The sequence below is a fragment of the Caretta caretta genome, chromosome 8, assembly GCF_965140235.1.
Source record: "Caretta caretta isolate rCarCar2 chromosome 8, rCarCar1.hap1, whole genome shotgun sequence".
Lineage (NCBI taxonomy): Eukaryota > Metazoa > Chordata > Testudines > Cheloniidae > Caretta > Caretta caretta.
Window position 1 is genome coordinate 24,981,666 of NC_134213.1, and position 22,245 is coordinate 25,003,910.

At 40.3% G+C, this 22,245-nt stretch overlaps 1 protein-coding gene across 3 annotated transcripts in view; it reads left to right on the forward strand.

Moving 5' to 3' along the window:
- GABRG2 (gamma-aminobutyric acid type A receptor subunit gamma2) overlaps positions 1 to 22,245 on the forward strand; it is a 98,849-nt gene that overhangs the window by 11,911 nt on the left and 64,693 nt on the right. For all 3 annotated transcript variants that reach the window (XM_048861508.2, XM_048861510.2, XM_048861509.2), the window contains exon 2: positions 21,281 to 21,429. In XM_048861508.2, the coding sequence (XP_048717465.1) occupies positions 21,281 to 21,429 (149 nt within the window). The remainder of the gene's footprint in view (positions 1 to 21,280; positions 21,430 to 22,245) is intronic.

Genomic DNA, 22,245 nt, shown 5'->3' on the forward strand with positions numbered 1-22,245 from the left:
CCATTCTTTTTGAAGAAAAGGCTAAAATTCGTGATTAAGCTCTGTAAGGATTTTAGGCATTACTTGTGGCTAAAATGCTTTAAACCCCACCTTAATAAATAAACCTTCCTTTGTAAATCCTTACTGCAGCACATGAGATTAAATCACTTTAAATCCTTAGGGACAAATATTCCTGCTCCACACAAATCAAGACTAAATAGGCTCTATGCAGGATATCAAAAAAGGGTTGATGGGGCAGGGGGAAATCCTCCTCACAACCTGGTGGTTTGGCACGGAGAAGCTGTTCAGACACAGTAGGACATTCCAATCATAGAACCACCAAAGTGCCTCATTTCTCATCCAGGGACCATCTTTAGAGGAGAAGTCAGTGTTAAAGCCTGATCAATCAATTGCTGAAGTCCTTGGAAAGACTTCCACTGACTTAATGCCCGTTCATTCCTTGGTCTCCCTGATGAGACTGTCAATGTGTTTGTCAGTTAACGAAGAATATGGTATTTTGTTATTTTTAATAGGAAAGCTTATGTTGAACTAATTCAAGATTGGCTAGTAGTATCAGATGCTAACAACTCTTCATCACTACCTAGTCTAGATTTGAATCTCTGACCCTCCATGATTCAGGCGTGTGGTTGCCATTTGTGGTGCCCAAAATGGGGGCTCTCTGAGTTCTGTCATTAGCTGTATAACGGGGCCAGTCCCTCTGTGGCTGTCTTGGAAACCTGCCTTCTTAACGGTCACTGTGGATGATAGGTGAATATCTGTTCTGCATCTGAAGTGAATAAATAAAATTATGTCTGTCTGACCTAGTATTAGGTTTGTATTCACCTCTTCAATAATGGAGTGAGATCATTAGGAGAGTCTCCTTCAGGGCTGTACTGTCATTAGGCCAAGAAGGGTAGTGTGAAGCCTTGGAAGCACTGCTTTCCACTCTACTTCTCGCTCCTTCCTTCCCTTGCCATGTTTCCCAGTAGGGAAAGACAGTTCAGCAGTGACTCAGATATCATATTAGGTACAACTACTGCAAGCTTTAAAGGGGAACATTCCAAATAGAACATTATTTGAAACAATATTTGAAAATGTAGAAAAACATCCAGAAATATTTATAACAAATTTAACTTGGTATTATATTATTGTTTAACAGTGCAATTAAAACCATGATTAATTGTGACTTTTTAAAATCTAGTTAATTTGTTTTGTGTTAATCACTTGAGTTAATTGTGATTTATTGAGGGTCCTACAGGCTTGTAGAAAGGTTTCTTAATATCAACCTTGATATCTCTATTACAAAGTGCTCTACAAGTAGGGAGGTCTACTAAATAGTATTTCTAAAGTTCAGTGAATAATTTTAAATGTGTCTGCTGTATAATTTGTTTGAAAAATATAGTTCAACTGACCAAATACACAGGAAGTGGCACTGCAGATCTGCACCACCCCGAGGGGAACACTTGTAATTTGGAGGCAGAATGAGCATCCTGGAGCTCCCTCATTGCCCTGGTTTATAGGAGGGAGCACAATCTGCTATACCGCTTTGAGCCATGCAGCTTTTTCTCAGCATGAGGATTCACTCTCAGAAAGGATGAAACCATTGCTCTGCCTAATCTCAGCCACTACCACTCTCCTTCGGGAAAGTTGCTCTCAGTGCAGAGCATCCAAGTAGCAGATCTAAGCTTGATAAGTTTATGGAGGGGATGGTATGATGGGATAGCCTAATTTTGGGAATTAATTGATCTTTGACTATGAGCAGTAAATATGCCCAATGGCCTATAATGGGATGTTAGATGGGGTGGGATCTGAGTTACTACAGTGAATTCTTTTCTGGTTGTCTGGCTGGTGAGTCTTGCCCACATGCTCAGGGTTTAGCTGATCACCATATTTGGGGTCAGGAAGGAATTTTCCTCCAGGGCACATTGGCAGAGGCCCTGGGGGTTTTCACCTTTCTCTGCAGTGTGAGGCACGGGTCACTTGCTGGAGGATTCTCTGCACCTTGAAGTCTTTAAACCATGATTTGAGGACTTCAGTAGTTCAGACATAGGTTAGGGGGTTGTAACAGGAGTGGGTGAGTGAGATTCTGTGGCCTGCATTGTGCAGGAAGTCACACTAGGTGATCATAATGGTCCCTTCTGACCACAAAGTCTATGATTCTATTATTCTGATGATCTTGAGCTCCCCACTTGCAGGCTGACCCTTATGCATGCCAGGCAAGGGAAAGGGATGGAAAGATGGCTCCTTCCTTGTATAGCCTTTCAAACTATTTGCAGAATAAGGTGCTACTTTGTCGGAATACAGGTGGGGAGAATTGGGCCCTGAATAATCATATCTGCATTTATGTAAAGTGCACTGATGGTCCTCATCGAGATGTCATAAAGGGCTTACTGCCCACACAGTCATTGTGAGATTAGTGACTGACATCCTTTTCTATTAGGTCATCATCGATACCAAGCAACCAAGTACATCAGAGATCCATGATAAGCACAACACAGGCAATGTTATTAGAGTAAACAAGAAACAAGTGTCTACACATGCATATATTTGTAAAGCACATTTTCCTACTCATCAACACAAAGCCAGTTAAATACCATTTGTCGTCTTAAAGTATCACACATCATCATTGTGATCAGGACTAAACTCCACATCCGCCTCTGCACATTCTGTTTCCTTAAACATGAGTGCAAACAAGGCCATTCCGTATATGATATAAATTGGTTTATAGGCACACATGAGTTACTACATACTGTGTATTCAAAATGTTGTGAAATCAAATGTATTTTAAAAAAGAATTCAAATAGCTCAGCCTTAGTTCATTTGGACTTTTGTGAATGAGTTAACATCATGATGACTTAATAAGCGCATCATGATGCACCAAACAGCCTTCTCTCTTCATTCAGATCCCTCCTCAAAACATCCTTCTTCAGAGAAGTATTTTAATCAAAATCCTCCCATGAGCTGAAAGGAACAAGAAATGAGACAAAAATAAACAAACAAGCCCTCTCTGCACTGCTTTTTAAATCATACCTCAGGATCCTTTCTCATCTGGAGCTTGCTTGAGCTTTTAGGCTCAGGCTTCAGTATGAGATGTCATGTAGGAGCAACACCCAAGGAGGAGCACTGGGATGGAATTGTGATTCATACTTACAGACAATTATTCCTGTGCTCTGAAGTAAGTTACTACTTCCCTTTTAAAGGTGCTTCCCTCCTTGTACATGGCCAGCTTCACTGTCCAGTGTATAAGGAGGCTATAGTCTTGGTTCCATCCCGACCAGTTCACTTTCCCATGGAGGGAGTGCTGGGTGTGCAGCCCCTGCTCTCTTCCCCTTGCACCCAAGCCACAATGGGAACACACAAATGCAACCATGTAAGGAGATGAGGAGACCTTGTCTCCTCTGACTGCTATGTGATCTTTGTGTAGGGCTAGCCCCTGGGTCCTATGTTTGCATTCTACTATCATTCCAGTTTGGACTGTGTTACCTGGTTCAGTCAACTATCATGATAGCACCCAAGAAATATAAATAATCCTCAGTTTATAAGACTTTTTTAAAGAACATTGCTTTACACAGAATATGCAGAAAGTCTTTTTTCCTCCTATGGAAAACTGTTTTTTGTTAACCTGCCAATAACTGAACCTCTTACCACATACCTCACAGGGTTCTTAGGTGTCAGGAGAGGGGGTGGAGTGGGGGGTGGGGCCTCAGGGCAGACTGGGGATGGAGCACCCCAGGGGAAAAGAAAACCTCAGCACCTATGTATTTGGCTAATCAACTTGGGTAACTGATCCATTGTGAAATCAGCAGGACAAGGAAGATTTTTCCTTCTCAACTGTCCTTCCAATAATTTATAATAATTATCACAGTGCTTGTCATCCACAGATCACAATGTGTTATAAAACAGCAAATAAATGGAAGAGCCAGGATAAGCACACAGGTCTCCTGAGTCCCATTTCAATAACCTATACTCTGGTCAATATTGCCAGCCCGTGAGGCATGGAAGATGAGAATGTATGAAATTCACACACATAAGGCATTTACATTTTAATATTTAGATTACTTTTTTAGTTTTACTCATTTTAAACATCACATTTATAACCCCAAAATGAGATTCTAAACATGAAAGAATGTTTGATTAGAGTCTATGCAACAAGTAGTGATTATCCTAGGAAGGGTCATAGGCCAGGGCTTGGAATGAGGCATGTTTGAGTATGTCTACGCTGCAATAAAAAACCCATGCCACTGAGTGTCCCAGCCTGCGTTAATTGATAAGGGCTCATCGGACTTGGGCTATAGGGCTAAAAATTCCAATGTAGACATTTGGGCTTGGGCTGGAGCCTGGGCTTTGAGATCCCCATGGCCTGGTCAGATTTCCAAGCCTGGGCTCCAGCCCGAGCCCAAATGTGTGCACTGAAACTTTTAGCCTTGCTGGATCCCCCTATGGTTGGGGGTCCACTGGGAAATTGTTCAAAGGCGATAGGTAGTTTGTATTAGAAAAAAGATTTTATCTAATATGGAAATATAAAGCCTGAGGTTTCGTCATTATATTTATTTTCTGGGTAACTTGTATATGCTTGCTTTCCCTTACTAGTTCATATTTGAATCTGTGATTTTTCTATTAAATTTATTTTTACCCCAAGCAGGTCTCTTTTGTGCAAACTGTGTGGAGTTAGGGGACAGAGTAAGCTGGTATTTGGGTGACTGGTTTCACGACTTTGGTGATGATGAACCAGAGGAGAAAAGTCCAAGTGTCTGGTAGGGAAGAACTCAGGATGGATGGATTTGGGGAGACTCAGGACCAGAAGGGCTGTTTGTGTCACCCTGCAAGGAATAACTAGGTTGGTGGAAGCCAGGATGATACCTTGTGCTTGTGGACAGGCTAGGGGTGTCAGGGATCTGAGCCACAGAAACACAGTATTAATGCACCCCAAGGTTACAGGGCAGGTGGTGACAGAACCCATTCCTGATCTGGATGATCCCCAAAATGTCACACCATGAAAGCTCAGCAATGGGAACTATGACAGTCAGGCTGAAGGTATCTTCAATTTGGCACACAGAATTAGGGGCATTCAAAATTAAACACCACTTCTGAAAATGTTGAGCTCAAAAACTGGAAATACCCATTTGAGGATCATAATTTTCTTAGGGTCATGACTGTATGTTTAGGAATAGGCAAACAATTTGTAATAAAGTAAGAATTTAGAGTGAAAAGGTTACCAACACTTATTTCTCCTCTTGTTCATTTCCTTACATACATACATTCCATACACTATCTCTATTCGGTTGTTGGGTTTAGTGTGCAGGTGAAGGGTGATAGTGGTGGCCTGTGATATCCAGGAGCTCAGACTAGATGATCTAGTGGCCCTGTCTGGCTTTAAACTCTATGAGTCTATTCTTCCTTTTTCTGGCCAAATGGGAATCAAATCTGGTGACATATTGCTCTTGTGTTTTTGCCACTTAGATAAGCACATTAGAAAAACAAGACAAAAAAGAAAAACTGAGGAAGGTGGGTAGCTTATATAATTTCCAGGAAATAGAATATGAGAAAACTTTCTTATAAAATGTTCAGCTCAGTTTGAATACCTATGATAAGTTGAAATAATCATCTGATATTGTGGGTGCTTGTATGAATCACTTGTTCACTTTTACAAATCCATCAGATTCTGTAAAGGTACAACTGTTTTTGCAGCTCACTGAATATTTAAACCTCTCCTCGTAGTTACTCCATTCCCTACATGCTGTAAACATTTCTGACCTGCTAACATAGCTTTTATTGAAGCAGCTCTGTCAGGGAGTCCTGCATTGCAAGATAATTCAACGTTGACTACATCTATAAGTTCATCTTGACAGAACTGGAGATTAAAAGCCCTTTATTTATCACAGTCCTCAGCATCAACTCCCTCAACCAGTGCACCTCAGCTTTCTGCTGCTGATGCCTCTTTTGGGTGGGATGCTGCATTTCATGCTATGTTCCCATTTAACCTTTGACCTCTCTGCTGAGATTGCCAACAATGGTGTCCATTCCCAGTAATGTGGTGACAACTGAGGAACTGGCCAGAAGCCACCAGCACATTTCACTATCAGTCATTACTTTCAGTCACTACCAGTCTGGACTAGAGTTGAACCAATGGCATAGATATGAAAGGCACCAAAGCCCAGTGCAATCCTTTGAGCCATTCGTCTCTTTATGTCTCCTTTCCATCTCAATGAATACACAACAAACCACAGCTTACAATAAAATGCAATATGTATTGACACAACACTTTTCACATGTATTCCCAAGGGGATTAATAAAAAGTAATCCCAGGAACTATTATAAAAAGCAAACAAAACTGAATTCTGCATTTTGAACCTCATTTGAATCCACATATGTGGAGCATAGCTGGTTAAATCCCAGCTACTGAGGGACTTACATTTATCATGTGGTTAAGAAGAAGTTGCTTATCTGAAAGAATGTCTTGGGGGTGGACACAGAATGACTGAAAGATAAACCAGTCCTTTGTGAGTAACAGCTTTACAGTGACTAATAAAGTCTTGAATGTCATGCAATATTTTAGCAGGAGTCACTGAAGAGATTTAACAGTGGTGTTGGGCTAGAGATCGCTGATTAGTGCCAGTGAGGCTGAATGACTGTCAAAAGACATGTAGAACCCAAAGCATGATCTATCTTTATAGTTGTGAGTTGACAGACATTGCCATATTCAGGAGAAAACCATAGGGATACTCACTGTAACCAAGCAAAGCTGTCTTAATCATGACCCTTGCATATTTGAAATCCAGGACCCATCTCTGAAGAGGCTTCCAGGCTCCTTCCTTGATTTAAGCGTCTTCTGCTAGAAATACCCTTCTGGGTTCCTCTAACTCTCTTTAGTTTCAGGAAGATTATTCAGTGATTTTTGTGGGTTTGAGCCCCATTTCATTGTAAATAATGTTGCTGTTCTCAGACTGGAAATAAGGTATACATTTTTAACAGAGAGTAATTAACCACTGGAACAATTTACTATGGGTGGTGGTGGATTCTCCATCACTGATCATTTTTAAATCAAGATAGGGTTTAAAAGGAAAAAAAAGATATTCTCAAGGAATTATTTAGGGGAAGTTCTATGGCCTGTGTTATACAGGACTTCAGGCTAGATGATCACAATGGCACCTTCTGGTCTTAGAATCTATGTATCTATTATTAAATTGTGCAATATTTGTTGCAATATTTGTTGTTGTTTTCTATTTAAAGCTCCTGTGCCTCAAGCCATAGGATGACATAAATCATGAGTCATAAGTGAGTTTATAATCTTCATGGTAATGAAAAGCTATAATCTTCATGATAGAGAAAAGCTTGAAAATGTGTGCCTCAAAAGCTTGAAAACTGGAAGGTAAATTAAAAAAAAACCACCAAATATATTTTGGAAGTGCATTTTAAGTCAATCTTATGAGTTTTTGAGGGCACACTTTATAATTTTTGAACACCTCAGGTTATCAATACTGTCTTAATCCAGAAGAGTCACATTATTTACTAGTTCAGTGATTTGACGAAAAGCTCTTTCTGTCTTTTAACATTAGGAGATAAATCATATTTAGGAGCCAAATAAAATCCATATCTAACAGAACAACCCCAGTTATATGTGTAACTCTGAAGTTTAATTTCTTACTCTTGAACGTGACTTTCTTAAAAGTCTGAATGTATTAATTCAGATGAGGACAAGCAATATCAAGGAAATACAGTGTGGCTGCTTAAAGATCCCTGCAGACTATGGTAAAATTGCAATGTTAAATGTAATAAATCTTGTAGTAGTCAACACAATTAAATCAAGGATTGCTTCATATGCTATAATCATATAAATGTTTAAATGAAGTGAAACAGTTTGAGGCTTGTTGTGAATATCCATATCTGAAGAAAGAGCAATGACAGGACCAGCTGGTGAACACAATTAGACAGACAAGATATATAGACAGACAAATAAGACAGAAATTCCCCAATTGTTTGTTTCCCTTAGCATTTTCTTCTGACAATTGTTCATAGTTCTTTGCATTGAATTACAATTGGGGGAACTCTACTAATTTATCTTTTGTCTGTTTCAACAGCATTTACTACTGTTGGACATCTTGAGTTTCAATCTGATTATTTAATTATAAATCTGCAAAGTTCAATAATATTTTTGTTGGATATTGAAATGATTTGAATGGTTCAGACTATGACACGTTGCTCACTGGGTGTCATATCCCTGGAAAATATACCATCGAGAACAGTTGTACTTTGGCAGAGATGTTGAACTATATGCACCATCTTTTCCCTCTTAAATTTTTATGATTTTAGGATTTTATGAACCAATTTGCTCATCACCCTTTTATCTTGGTAGCAGTAAAGGAACAGACATTAACTTCTTTCCCAATAATCAGTTGTTAGATTCAAAAGATTTGTGAGAACATTTTTCTTCCGCCGAGACAGTAATGGCTTGTTTGTTTTTAAGTTCATATCCTGCTTTTCTGAGAAGAAACAATGCGGGTGTCATATGAATGTGTGTTACCTTGGGAATTAGCTAGTTGCTTCTGGAAAGATTAATCGATTTCTATGCTAGCATGACTGATTGAAGTATGTAACTGTGTTGGTTAAAAATTCATGGAATAAAGGAACGACAGTGTTTGCTGTGTGTAGTGTAATGTGTTGTAATTGCAGGATGTCACATGCTTATGTGGTGAATGTGATCACAGACCAAACAATAATAAAAAAGCCATTCACAGATTCATAGTTATTCTTCTAAAGGGGGGAGAATTAGAAAAAATACATATACTGTGTTTTGGGGGATCTGATTTTTATTTCAAGAGAATTATACCACGGTAAAACTGGAGTACTCAAGTTGTAAATCAGATCAGCCACTTCAATATACCCTTCCATGTTGCTGCCTAAATAGGTCTCATTTGCAGACAGACTATGATACCTTTACTGACAATCATTAGTACCTAAATGCTATATAGGTTTACCAGCAAACTCTTCTTATATGGACACAGCTTGTACCAGGAGGAAAAAGCTATGCTGGTGAAAGCACTTTTTTTGTAGGTTTAACTGCTTCTACCTTGTGGCTTTTGCCAGAATAAAAATGCTGTAAAAAATCACACCCAAGACTAACATTACTACACCTTCAAAAGTTTTGACCATTGACCTGTCTGTATTCTGCAAGTAGTTCCATTGATTTTGATGGAGCTACGTACTGAGTTAGCCCTTTGGGACAGGGATCATCTTTTTGTTACATGACTGTATAGTTCTAAACAACAACTGGGTTGGAGCCTCAAGACAGGACTGTAGAAATAGTGTTGGTAATAATAATAAAGAATTAGGGTAGTGCAGGAAACATTGTCCCGTGGTTAAAGCACTAGCCTAAGACTTAAAGATTGTGGGGGACTCAATGGGGCAGTGGTGACTATCTATGTACCTAAGATAGAAAGATAGAATTTTTGACCCATGATTTTATGTAAACATATATTTCATTTTAATTGAGTTAGATTTACATAGAATATGATCTGCAATCAACCAGAAATGATACAAATGTGGCTATATCTCCAGAGATACTGTAAACTCTTGCAAATACTCCAGTCTCCACAGTGTCTCATGCCTTACTGTATCTGCAATGGGAACTTGGAAAATGTCCTTCCCTCTGAATGAGCACATTATCATTATGAATAATGTATGAAAGACAGATTGGGATAATTTTTTTTAACGTATCAGAGAATGAGTTTAGCTTGACTGTGTTTACTTGCATTCATTAAGTTAAACAGTATTATGAAGGAAGACAGCAATCCTTCAGTGTGAGAGAGAAAACAGCAGTGCTTTTAGTGGAAGATTTACTATATGTGTGAGTAGATTAACTGCCTGCTTCAGGTTCTATGGCTTTTATGGCCTCTTTGGTATAAAAGATTAGATTGTGAACAAACAGCCACCACCAACCAAACAAAATATATTCTAGTAGATTTGAACTAATTAGTCGGTGACTGTCCAGGACTGATTCTGGTTTTTTGTTCAGGCACAACATGACCACTCAGATTTCTGTTTGCAAAAAGTAATGCATGTAGCTGACAGTTTCCTCAAGGGGAGATCAACTCCTGTTTGAAGTTTATTTTAATGGAAAACTTTGACATGGCCAAAGAATCAAGGGACAGATCTACAGTTGATCTAAATCATTATATCTCAGCTGAAGACAGGCAGGAGTGGAGTGCAGAGACCTCCTCCCCACCCCCACTCGTCTCTCAGGGGCCACAGGGACATGCTGGCAGATTTCAGGAGCAGTGCATGGCCGGGGCAGGCAGGGAGCCTGCCTTAGCCCCACTGTGCCACTGGATTTTTAGTGGCCAGAGATTACAGTCGACTGTCAGAGGCTCCAGAATGGACTACTTGTTCGCTATATACTGGTTGGTGATTCCTGGTCTAGATAATACTTAGTCCTGCCATGAGTGCAGGGGACTGGACTAGATGACCTCTCGAGGTCTCTTCCAGTTCTATGATTGTGTGTGTGGAAGTTATGCAGATTTACACCAGCTGAGTATCTGGCCCCAGGTCTGAATGTTGAGGCTATGTGTGGGCCATTACAGCTAGAGAAAAGTGAGTGGCGTTCCATTGTACCTCCTGAAACACCAACCAACTTGTTTGCTAAATGCCAGATTGTGAACCTTTTACTCCCATCAGTTAAGAGTTGCTTGCATAACTTCAGTGGGATTACCTGCGCGATTAATTGATCACCAGTAGAAGTATGTGGTTAACAATCTGTCCCTAGATTTAGATTCCAAAACTACTATTGTTGATCATGATAATATAGAAATCAGAGAGTGCAGCTTGATTTTCACATGCTAGGTGTAGCTGGCCAAAAAATTGTATGTCTGATTCATCTCTCAATTACACTAATTTGTCTCTGATTTGGATAATTTTGACTTGATTAGAGTTACTCCAAATAAACTTCAAACAGGAGTTGATCTCCCCTTGAGGAAACTGCCAGCTACATACATTGCTCTTTGCAAACAGAAACCTGAATGGTCATGGGTTAAGTGAGGGCTAGCAAAGAGGCAATCAAAAAGTGTAAAGTGTAATGATGGGCATTGTATAAGAAACTAAATAAATCATGATAGTATAGGAATAGATAATTAGGCTTGTTATGTTGAATTGTGAACCAAACAAACTCAACTACAAAATCTCTAAGGGAGAATATATTTAAGACACTGAAATGTCATTTTTGAGGTCACTTCTCGTACCTTAACCTCATTTACGGTAGTGGGGAAATATCTATTGATTTCATTAGGAGCGGGAGCAGATACACAATGAAGATGTGCATTTCCATTCCTCATATTTAAAGAGTAGCATATGAGCACACTGGCCATGTCTGTTAGTAGTGGGTTGCACTAAGGGTGTCTCCCTAGACAGCCCAGAGAAGAGGAGGAGGAAAGTATCCTCTCCCAAGAGCTGTGGAGCTGCTCTGCACAGGCTGCATCAGCCCACTGACTAAATGAAGTAACTCCCCATAGCATCAACACAATTGCACCATGGGAGCAGGATACTTGGAAGGGATGATCCTTTAACCCTGCTATCCTCTACTCTTATGCACTGAGGAAGAGAACATGTCAATGGAACTGGGCTTTGTTCTAGTTAAAGGCTGCAAACCTCATCTGGTTGCACAAGAGAACCATCTATACCATCAAAGGGCTTCCATAACTAGGAATATAGAGACTACATTTGCCCTCCCGAGAATAGTGATCACCAGATCACTGTGAACAGTTGGTATTGCAATAAATATAGAGGACTGGATCCTCAGCTGGTATTACAAGCAGGATGCGTAGGCGCAGGAACTAGGGGTGCAGGGAGTGCTGCAGCACCCCCAGGTTTTATGCGGGGTTGCTAGCCCCGTACCCAGGCCTCCACTCCCCAGACCGCGGCTTGGGTCCCAGCCGCTGGCCCTGCTCCCCAGCTGCTGGTCTGTGCCTGGGGCCCTGCTCCTGGGACTCTGCTCCTGGCCCTGCACCTGGGCTTGGGTCCCAGCTGACGGACCTGCTGCCCAGCCACTGGCTGCACACCCAGGGCCCCAAGCCCATGGTCCTACTCCCAGGGCTCTGTTCCCAGGGTTCCGGCTGCTGGCCCCGCAGCTGCGGCTCTGCTGCTGGCTCTGTACATGGGGTTCTGGCTGCATGGCTCCACTTCTGACCCCATGCCCATCCCCAGACTTTGCCCCAGTACCCCTGTCTGGCCCCAGCTGTGGGGAGGGGGGGCACTGACAGGGGTGAGGGAGCTGGCTTTCAGCACCCCCACTATTAAAAAGATTCCAGCACCACTGGCAGGATGAACTGGATGTCATGGTATATGAAGAAATCTATGACCTAATTACAGAGACTTACAGAGGCATTACAGGCATTACAGAGACTTTGTGAGACAACTCCCCTGATTGGAGTACCAACATGGAGGAATATAGCTTGTTCCGGCAGGATAGGTATGGGGAAAAAAGGAGGAGGTGTTGCGCTGTAAGTCAAGAATATATGTACTTGCTCTGAGGTCCAAGAGGAAGTGAGCAACAGACCTACTGAGAGTCTCTGGATGAGGATAAAAAGGGAAAAGAATAGTAGTGATGTTATGGTGGGAGTCTCTTGTAGACCACCAGAAGTGGATGAGTCTTTCTACAAGCAGATAACAAGATTAGCTAACATATGAGGTAATATACCTACATAATATACCTGGACTTCACAAAACCTTTTGACACCGTCCCACATGACATTCCGATAAGTAAGCTGGAGAAATGCAGGCTCGGAGGAACTACCATTAAGTGGATACATAACTGGTTAAACCACCACAAAGAATAACTATAATGGAATGACATCTCAAGTGGGGTTCCACAGAGATCTGTTCTCCGTCCGGTGTTGTTTACCTTCTATAATGCGTTACCTGATGTAGACATAGAGAGCACACTGATCAAATTTGCAGATGAGACAAAGCTGAGGGAGGACGGGGGGGAGTTGCCAACACTTTGGAAGATAGAGCTAAAATTCAGAGGGACCCTGATAAATTGGAGAACTGGTCTATAGAAAACAAAATGAAATTCAACAAAGACAAATGTAAGATGCTACACTTATGGAAAAAAAAAACAAATGCACAAATACAGAATGAGGGAAAACTGACTTGGCAGCAGCACTGCTGAGAAGGATCTGGGAGTTGTGGTAGATCACAATGTCAACATGAGTCAGCAACGCAATGCTGTTGCAAAAGAAGGAAAAGCAATTTTAGGTTGCATTAATAGAGGCATAGTATGTGTCATAAATATAAAGGGAAGGGTAACAACCTTCCTGTATACAGTACTATAAAATCCCTCCTGGCCAGAGGCACAAAATCCTTTTACCTGTAAAGGGTTAAGAAGCTCAGGTAACCTGGCTGGCACCTGACCAAATGGACCAATAAGGGGACAAGATACTTTCAAATCTGGGGAGGGGGAGGTTTTGGTCTGTCTGTTCTGTGTGCTTGCCGGACACAGATCAAGAAAGCAAGCAATCCAACTCCATTAGAATTAGTAAGTACTATCAAGGGAATGCGTGAGCTTATTTTTGTTTTGGTTTGTGATTTTTCTCTGTGCTGAGAGAAAGGTGCATTCCTGGTTTTCTTTTTGTAACTTTAAAGTTTGGCCCAGAGGGAAATCCTCTGTGTTTTTTAATCTGATTGCCCTGTAAGATTATCTGCCATTCTAATTTTACAGAGGTGCTTCTTTTACCTTTTTTCTTTATAATAAAGTTCTGTTTCTTTTAGCATCTGATTGGGGTTTTTTTTAGTGTCCTAAAAAAACCCGGAACTCCAAGTGGTCCTTTCCCTGAGTTTGTCTAAATCACTTGGTGGTGGCAGTGTTGCCTAATCCAAGATACAAGGGAGAATTTGTGCCTTGGGGAGTTTTTAACCTAAACTGGTAGAAATAAGCTTAGGGAGTATTTCATGCGGGTCCCCACATCTGCACCCTAGAGCTCAGAGTAGGGAGGGAACCCTGGCAGCATGCAAGTCATGGGACATGATAGTACCATGGTACTCAGCACTGGTTAGGGCTCAGCTGGAGTACTGTGTCCAATTTTGGTCAATGCATGTAGAGAAACTGGAAAGGATCCAGAGGCAAGCGACAAAGATGATCAAAGGGATAGAATGCAAGCCACATGGGAAAAGTCTGAAGGAACTGGGTAAGTTTAAATTTGAAAAGAGGAGATTAAGGGGGGGAAATGATAGTGGTCTTCAAATACTTGAAGAGCTGCCATAAAAGAGATGGAGGAAAAGTTGTTCTCTTCCAACAGAGTGCAGGTCAAAAGGTAATGGATTCAAACTACATTATTTACAGCAGATTTAGATTAAATCTCAGGGAAAACTTCCTAACTGTCAGAAGAGCAGGACAATGGACCAGACTTGGTAGGGAAGTTGTGGTAGCTCCTTCACTGGAGATTTTGAAAAGGAGGCTGGATAGCCACCTGTCTTGGATGGTTTAGCCACAACAAATCCTGTATCTTGGCAGGGGGTTAGACTAGATGATCCTTGCAGTCTCATCTATCCCTATGATTCTATGAAATCAGCATAGGGCCTGAGGATCTGGCCCATAATAGTTAACAGCTTGAATAAGACTTGCATTTCTATAATGCCATCCGTCTGAAGAGCTTAATGAACATTGCAAATTAATTACTAAGTCCACTCTGCGGTAGGGTTGGTATTACCATCCACATTTTAGAGTTGGGAAAGCTGAGACAAAAAAGGCTATGTTACCCAAAGTCCAAAATCTGCAACACTGGGAATTGATTCTTAATTTTGTATGCATTTGTGGACTCATCTGTGTGTGCCTTGAACTTTAGACAGACACATTTAAATACATCTAAATAAATACAATTAAAATCTCCTGATTCTCAGTCTTATGTTGTGACCCCCAGATGACATGTCTTTGGATCTAAATTCATGCATTCTCTGATCTAATTTAATAAATAATTAGTGCTTAGCAATTTTCATCTTCAAAGTACTTTGCAAACATGCATGTCAGTAGCTTGAGTCAAGTGAGGAGTTCCACTGAAATGCAAACAGGATCATGCAAACATGCACATAAGTAACTCTTCGAGCGTGGCAGGTTATATAGGAACATATGTGTTTTCAGGATCAGTTTCTAAGGACCTGATTATAACTCCTTTAGTCACACTAAATAGTACTTTACTGCAGAAGTACTCCCATTGAAATTGAAGTACTATTAAATATTAAGCTAGGAGATCAGAGTCTGACCTATGATGGCGTTACTATTTGGATTTTTCAGATGGGAAAACCGAGGTAGAGACATTAAGTGGCTTGTCCATTACTAGAGAAGGAGTTGTCTTACAGCAGGGATTAGAACTCAGGAAGTTCTACCTCAAAATAATAGAACAAATACCTCTAATAAAATGGCTTGAATTCATTTATTTTATTCTTCCAGGCTGTTAACAGGATAGGAGGGCATATCATTGTGTCAAAATGACTAAAATTAATTTCTTAAAGTATGCTTTAATGCACATTAGCAAGATAGGAATGTACATTTGCTTACTTGTTTGAATATTCCATCTGAAGTCCTCTAGTATTCATAAGGATAAAAAAGCTAATTTCTTAAGTGTTTCCAAATAATCTCGATAGGAGAGTTTTACCAGTTTTGTTTCATGATCCTGAAAACACTTGGAAGATAGACCAATCTGTTTCTGATAATATGGGCTCAGAGGGTTTTTTAAGAATATGAATGGGGCTTTAGGAACATAACTTTCATTAGGTATCAGACTGACTATCCCTTCATTAATCACTTCTGAAGCCTTTGACTTCCTTTTAGGTTTGGGATTTCAAAATGGTCAGAAGTGGCAGCTGATGACGGTTTAGTAGACACCATCTCCCTAGAGAGCAAACAGATCACAGTCCCACTCCTGCAATTCATCATCAAGGATGAGATGGAATCTTTAGTACTAGTGGGCTGCCAATCAACAAAGTTATCTGTAGACTTCTTAAAAAAAAATCTGAAAAGTCCTACACTCTCCCATCCTTTAATACTATTAGGCCTGATCCTGCCAGATGCTGAATACTTGCAACTCCCCATGAAGTCAACGAGAGCTACGCGTGCTCATCACCACTCAGGAACTGTCAATTGGGAACAGAAAACATTGCTTTGTGGGGAGATGTTCTCTACTTAAATATTTTTTAAAAGAGCATATCAGAATAGTTAATAATATAGTTGTATTACATTAGCACCTAGAGGCTCCAATCAAAATTGGGTCATTGTGCTAGGCTCTGTACAAACACAGACCAGAAGAGCTTCCAGCCTAATTAGATAAATAACTATGCATGATAGTTCAAGAAGTCTTATTGCTCCTCTAGCTTTCTAACTCCTGTTGCATCCTCCACTGTGTTCCAGTTCTTCTCTTTTGAAAGTTTTTATTTTCCTTATACATTTGGCTCTGCACTATATTTTCTTTTTCTATCAAGTAATAGACATGGTCTTATAAAATGCTATATATGTCTTTTATATCTAAATATAATTGACAGATTAGCAGTATTGGGCATACTTTCATCTTAAACAGATTAAAGAATTCAAACCAATAGATTGTAAATATATAAAACACACAAGGAAAAAGAGTTTTAAACGTTCTTTTTGCATGTACTGCCAAAGGGAATTTTTACAAATTTGTAATTTCTACTCAACATTGAATAAACAAGAGACAGCTGTTAAAATTGTTCTTTTTTCCCCTACAATGATCTTTAGAGATAGAAGTTGGAAGTCATACATTATTTAAATAAGACAGAAACACAATGAAGCAAACTCATTTTAGAGCTAGGAGAGAAATTCTCCTTGGCATGTACTTTAGATCTCTGAAATAAATACTCATATGATTGTGGAAATATTGCTATACGAGAATTTATTCAATTTAAAGCCAGGCTCTATTCTGAAAAGTCACTCTAAAAATAGCATCATGGGGTTCCCAGGTTTATTGTTCTTTGTAGGATTTTTATACCACATTTGCTTAATTAACAAGTAAAAAGACTGAACTCTTTTCTACATATTAGTCCTTAAAATGTATCTTGAGGTCTGAAACACTAACTTTTGGCTAGTGCATCATCACCAGTAATATCTGGTGGGCCAAACTGTATTATATCCATGAAATGGCATGGTTTTGATGAATGTTTCTCTGGTAGATGTATGAGCAGGATGCACTGTAGCTCATTATCTTATAACTGTGGACTCTGAAAAAATTAATGCTTCCTGTCTAAGGTAGCAAAAACTTGATTTTTGGCTCTCAGTGACAAAAGATGCAGCTCTGTTGTATGAGGAGATGCCATTTTTACATAGCAAGTTTTCTGATCATAAAACTAACATCTACAGCGGGGGGCATTTTTGTCCCTGATTTGCATCCAGCATCGATCAGAGCATGACCAGCCCCATGCGTCAGGGTCATGATTTAATAGTTGCTCTCTTATATACCCAGAGCACACCCAATATTAAACTTTCATCACTGTTTGTCTAGTAAAAGCATTTTTTAAAAAATCTGCTATTAAATCACAGATAACATTTACCAGGTTATATTTGCCTTTGTGTAAACCAGCTTTTATGTGGATATTTTAAAATGTATCTATTGTGATGGGGCAAGGCCAGATGGCTATAGAAAAGTAGTGGGAGATAGATACGTTAGCTCCAGGCTAAACAAATCCCTGGTACCAGGATAAGTTAAATGGCAGCTGCTCCAGGTCAGTTAAGACACCTGGGGCCAATTAAAAACTTTCCAGCAGGCAGGGAGGACAGCTAGGTTGATTAGGACACCTGAAGCCAATCAGGGACTGGCTGAAATTAGTTAAAAGCCTCCAGTTAGTCAGGTGAGTGCGGATGCCAGGAGATGTGGGAGGAAGTTGTGCTGTTGGAGAGACTGAGCAGTACACACCATATCAGGCACAAGGAAGGAGGCCCTGAGGTAAGGATGAAGTGGAGCTTGAAGTGGGGGCCTCTGTGGGGAAGTAGCCCAGGGAATTGTACGTGTCATGTTTCTAAAAGGTCAGCTACCATAGCTGATACTATTAGGGTTCCTGGGTTGGAGCCCGGAGTAGAGGGCGGGCCTGGGCTCCCCCCTTAGCACCTCCCACCCCCTGATTAATCACTGAGACTGGGAGACAACAGAGACTGTGCAAAGGAGGATAGCTTCTCCTTACCTCCCTCGCTTGCTTATGATGAAAATGGCTCAGTAGACTGTGACCCTTGTCTCTAGAGAGAGAAGGGTTACGAGGAGGGTCACAGTGAGCCTCTGAGGCTAGCGAAATCTGCCAGGAAACGTGGGACCCATGGAGACAAGTACAGAGCTTTGTCACACTATATTCACTTAATCAAAAATATAAATTCTAAAAATGTAAAAGAAGGGCATCAAAGAGTAACATTAAAAATAAACAAGTTTAATCAAAAACTTCTACTTGTTCTAATCTTCTGCTTAGGTTTACCCATAAAAGAATGACTATTAGTTCAGACAAGGATACAGTTACTGAAGACTCATTGTCCACTGGCAACCTGGAGCTAGATTCACCATCTCACTCTGGCTGCCTTGCACTGATCTGATGATGCAACACAGCTGTAATAACCTTGGATTCACTGGTCAGTTAAATTGGGTTTATGGCAATTTTGTGTCATCAGAGCAATACGAAGGAGAGAATGTAAAACTGTGAATCCAGACTGTAAAGTCTTTCCTGGACTATGTCTTCAGTTTTATCCTTTTAGGCCAAATAAGAATGCTGATTCTCTCTAAAAGAAAAGGAGTACTTGTGGCACCCTAGAGACTAACCAATTTATTTGAGCATGAGCTTTCGTGAGCTACAGCTCACTTCATCGGATGCATACTGTGGAAACTGCTCATGCTCAAATAAATTGGTTAGTCTCTAAGGTGCCACAAGTACTCCTTTTCTTTTTGTGAATACAGACTAACACGGCTGTTACTCTGAAACCTGATTCTCTCTGTCATTCTAACCATTGTAATCAGCAGCTCAAGTTTTAAACCTTGTTCATCTCCTTTGTATTCAGGAATGTGTTTTGTGAGTGAAGAGATATTGTATTTAGAGTTTCTTTTTCATGTAGGAAATAGAAAATTCTGCTTCAGAAGGATCTCTGAAAAAACTTTTAATTGATTACATCAAAGACACATGGCTTTGATAAATTAATTTGGGTTTTCTATGCATTTCATACAGATTAAAAAACATAATCCAATCCCGTGTTTGCAATATAGATTATATTGATTCTTGTGCCATACAGGGGGGTGTATATTGCCTGAGATTTGTTCCTTTAAATTGCAATTAAATGTTTGAAACTCCAGACAGCTGAATAAACCAGCTTCCCTCACCAATTTAATTATCCATGCCGGTTTGTCTCTACATAGCAGAGTTATGCAGCAGAGTGCCAATTAAAAATTGTCCTTTTGATTGCCAATAAACATTAAAGGCTCAGTTATGTGCATCTCCCTGAGGCTGGGTGGAGGAGGGTTATGTAGTATGTGACCGGTGGTGGCTGCTGGCACATGATGCCTAAGCATCACAGAGGGATACCTGGGGGAGTGCACACAGCAATGGTATTGCTAAACATGTTTAAAGGGTATAGCATGTACTACCTCCAGTATCAGCTTCTGAGTGCTAGCTTCTGTACAGGGAAGGCAGTGCTGACCTTGTCCCAGCCTTATCTCCTTTGGAATGTATGGTTCTGGTGGCATCACCAAATAGCCCTGTCTTCCACTCTGAGGTCCAGTCCTGCATTGCTTCCTGAGAGATGCCAAATGCCTTTAAAGCCCCTTTAAGGGCAGGGCATTCAGTTTCTCTCAGACATTAAGAACCTTGCATGATCTCGACCGGGAAAAGCAAGCAGCTTCATTAAGGCTTCTTCCCATGATATTGTACTGGGAAGGGAAGAGAAACTGAGCCAGATCTTCAGCCCTGTTTAAATCTCATTTGTGCTGCTGAAATCCCCCGGTGGCATAGAGTAAGCATAGTTGGCTTACTGCCACCCAGTCTTTCTTCCCTCTACAGAATGGTTTTCCAGAGTGGGCCAGAGGCAGAGAGATGGTGACCTAAGGATGAAAGATTGGGCTCTTAGCTCACTGCAGTTCTGGACCAGTAGAGTAGTCACTGGGGATCCCGTGGCCACACTTATTTGCACCAGGGTTGCCTCTCCAAGAATGAGTTCAGCATAGCTGATGATCCAGCAGATAGAGTTCCTCTACCCCTCCCCCACTAGTGGCTCTTACACATGTGGCTATAATTTGCACATTATGGATATGAGACTGTGTTCTCAAGCAAAAAGTGTGATGACCTCCTTTTAGTTCCTATTTGTGAACACCCCAACCGCACCATATAATTTAGCATGTTTTCAGCACCAATAAAAGTCTCAAATCAAGAGCGATCTGAAGGATGGAATAGGAAGAACCTTGCAGCAGCTCAGGATAGAGGAGCATTGGCAGAACTGTGTGAAAGAGCTTGCATAGTATCTGCTAACATTGTGCCAGCGAAGTATAACATAATTTATTTGGTATTATAACCAGGCATTTTGAAGAAAGCATAGGCTGTGATTTACAGTTCTCAGCATCTGACTTGCCCTTTCTATAGCATGAGGGTTGGGTTACTGGATTTCCTTTGAGTCCTAGTTTGGTGATAGCCAATCTGCATTTTTTTTTCTATTTTATTTTTCCTTGGCCTCTGGTGAGCAAAAGTGAAAATGAAAACCAAGTCCCAAACTATTTGTGCTGAACTTTCCAGTTGCGCAACAAACTCAGGCTCATCATAGTGCAGTGAGGCTACATGACAGTTTGTCTGAATTCATGTAATTATTGGGTCCTGTCATTAATAGGATATGTCAAGTTTTCATCTCAAAGGGAAATAATGTAAGTACATGGTGTCCATTCAAAGTGATATTCTACTGGAGTGTTGCATAAACTAAGTGACAACAAGAGGTTTTTTTTATATGTTCTTGTGTTCTATAATATGTCCCATCTGAGTCAAGAGGAGAAGAAACAGATGTCTCAAAGGACAGAAGCATTGATGTACCATAGAATACACAGGACATGATCTCTATTATACCAAAGGAAAGTTCACTAAAGTGAGCTTTAACCTTAGGTAATATGCAACGTCCTGACTACAATATCTCTGTCATAAAATGGGCAACATTTTGTAATACTTTGTGAAGTACTGCAGTGCTATTAGAACAGGATTATTCATATAGCATGTTTTCAAAAGGGGCTGTATATGGATGTAATTCCAACATTCAGGTTTTTCAAGACTTTCTTGCTCTTCAATTTTCTTTCCCTCACAGTTCTAGCCAAAAGGGAGATGATGACTATGAAGATTATACATCCAACAAAACATGGGTTTTGACTCCCAAAGTCCACGAGAGTGATGTCACCCTGATTTTAAATGGATTGCTGGAGGGATATGACAACAAACTGAGACCTGACATAGGAGGTGTGTTTTCTAACCTATTTTTAATTGAAATGGGGGCTGGAGGAAGAGAATCCTCACATTGCAATATATGTATTGGAAACATAATCCACACAAAAGGTATAAAAACAAAATATAATACAATATAACTTCATTTTTTTATAATATTTATCATAAACACTTTGGCCAAGATGTGTAAGTGAGGCTTGTGTATAAGGATGGCCCGATAAATCCATATCAAGGCACCTAAATGGCCTGATATGCAATAGTTCTGAGCACCCAAAAATTCCATCGAAATTGCTGAAGCCAGAAACTCAACTACTTTGAAAATCAAGCCACTTCTATTTTGTGCCTAAACATGGAGTTAGGAGTTTAAGTTTAAGCATTCAGTTTTGTAAATGTTGGTGAGTATCACTAAATGCTTTATATAGTTAAATTATACAGTCACAAAGTTACAAATAATACATAGCAGCAGATGGAGAGGATCGAAAGGAGTATAGAAAAGGGGAGATGATATGGATTAGAAGACCCTAAGATGAAGTAATGAGAATAGCATCATTGAAGGTTTATATCCATTTTCATCAACTGAGGCTCTCACTCATGAGTTTTCAGATGAACTTAGAACAGCAATGGAGTAGTTAAAGAAGTGAGGCAACATATGAAGCCTATCCCAGATCATAAAAACTACAGAAGTGAAGGGTCTCGTATAATAATAATGAGATTGTGGAAAGGAACAGAGAGAAGTCATGGGCTAGAGAAACAAAAGGAAATAGGGGGCAGGAAGCTCCATGAAATAGGCTAGCTCAAGCAAGTCTGAAGAAGTTTAAAACCAAGAACGAC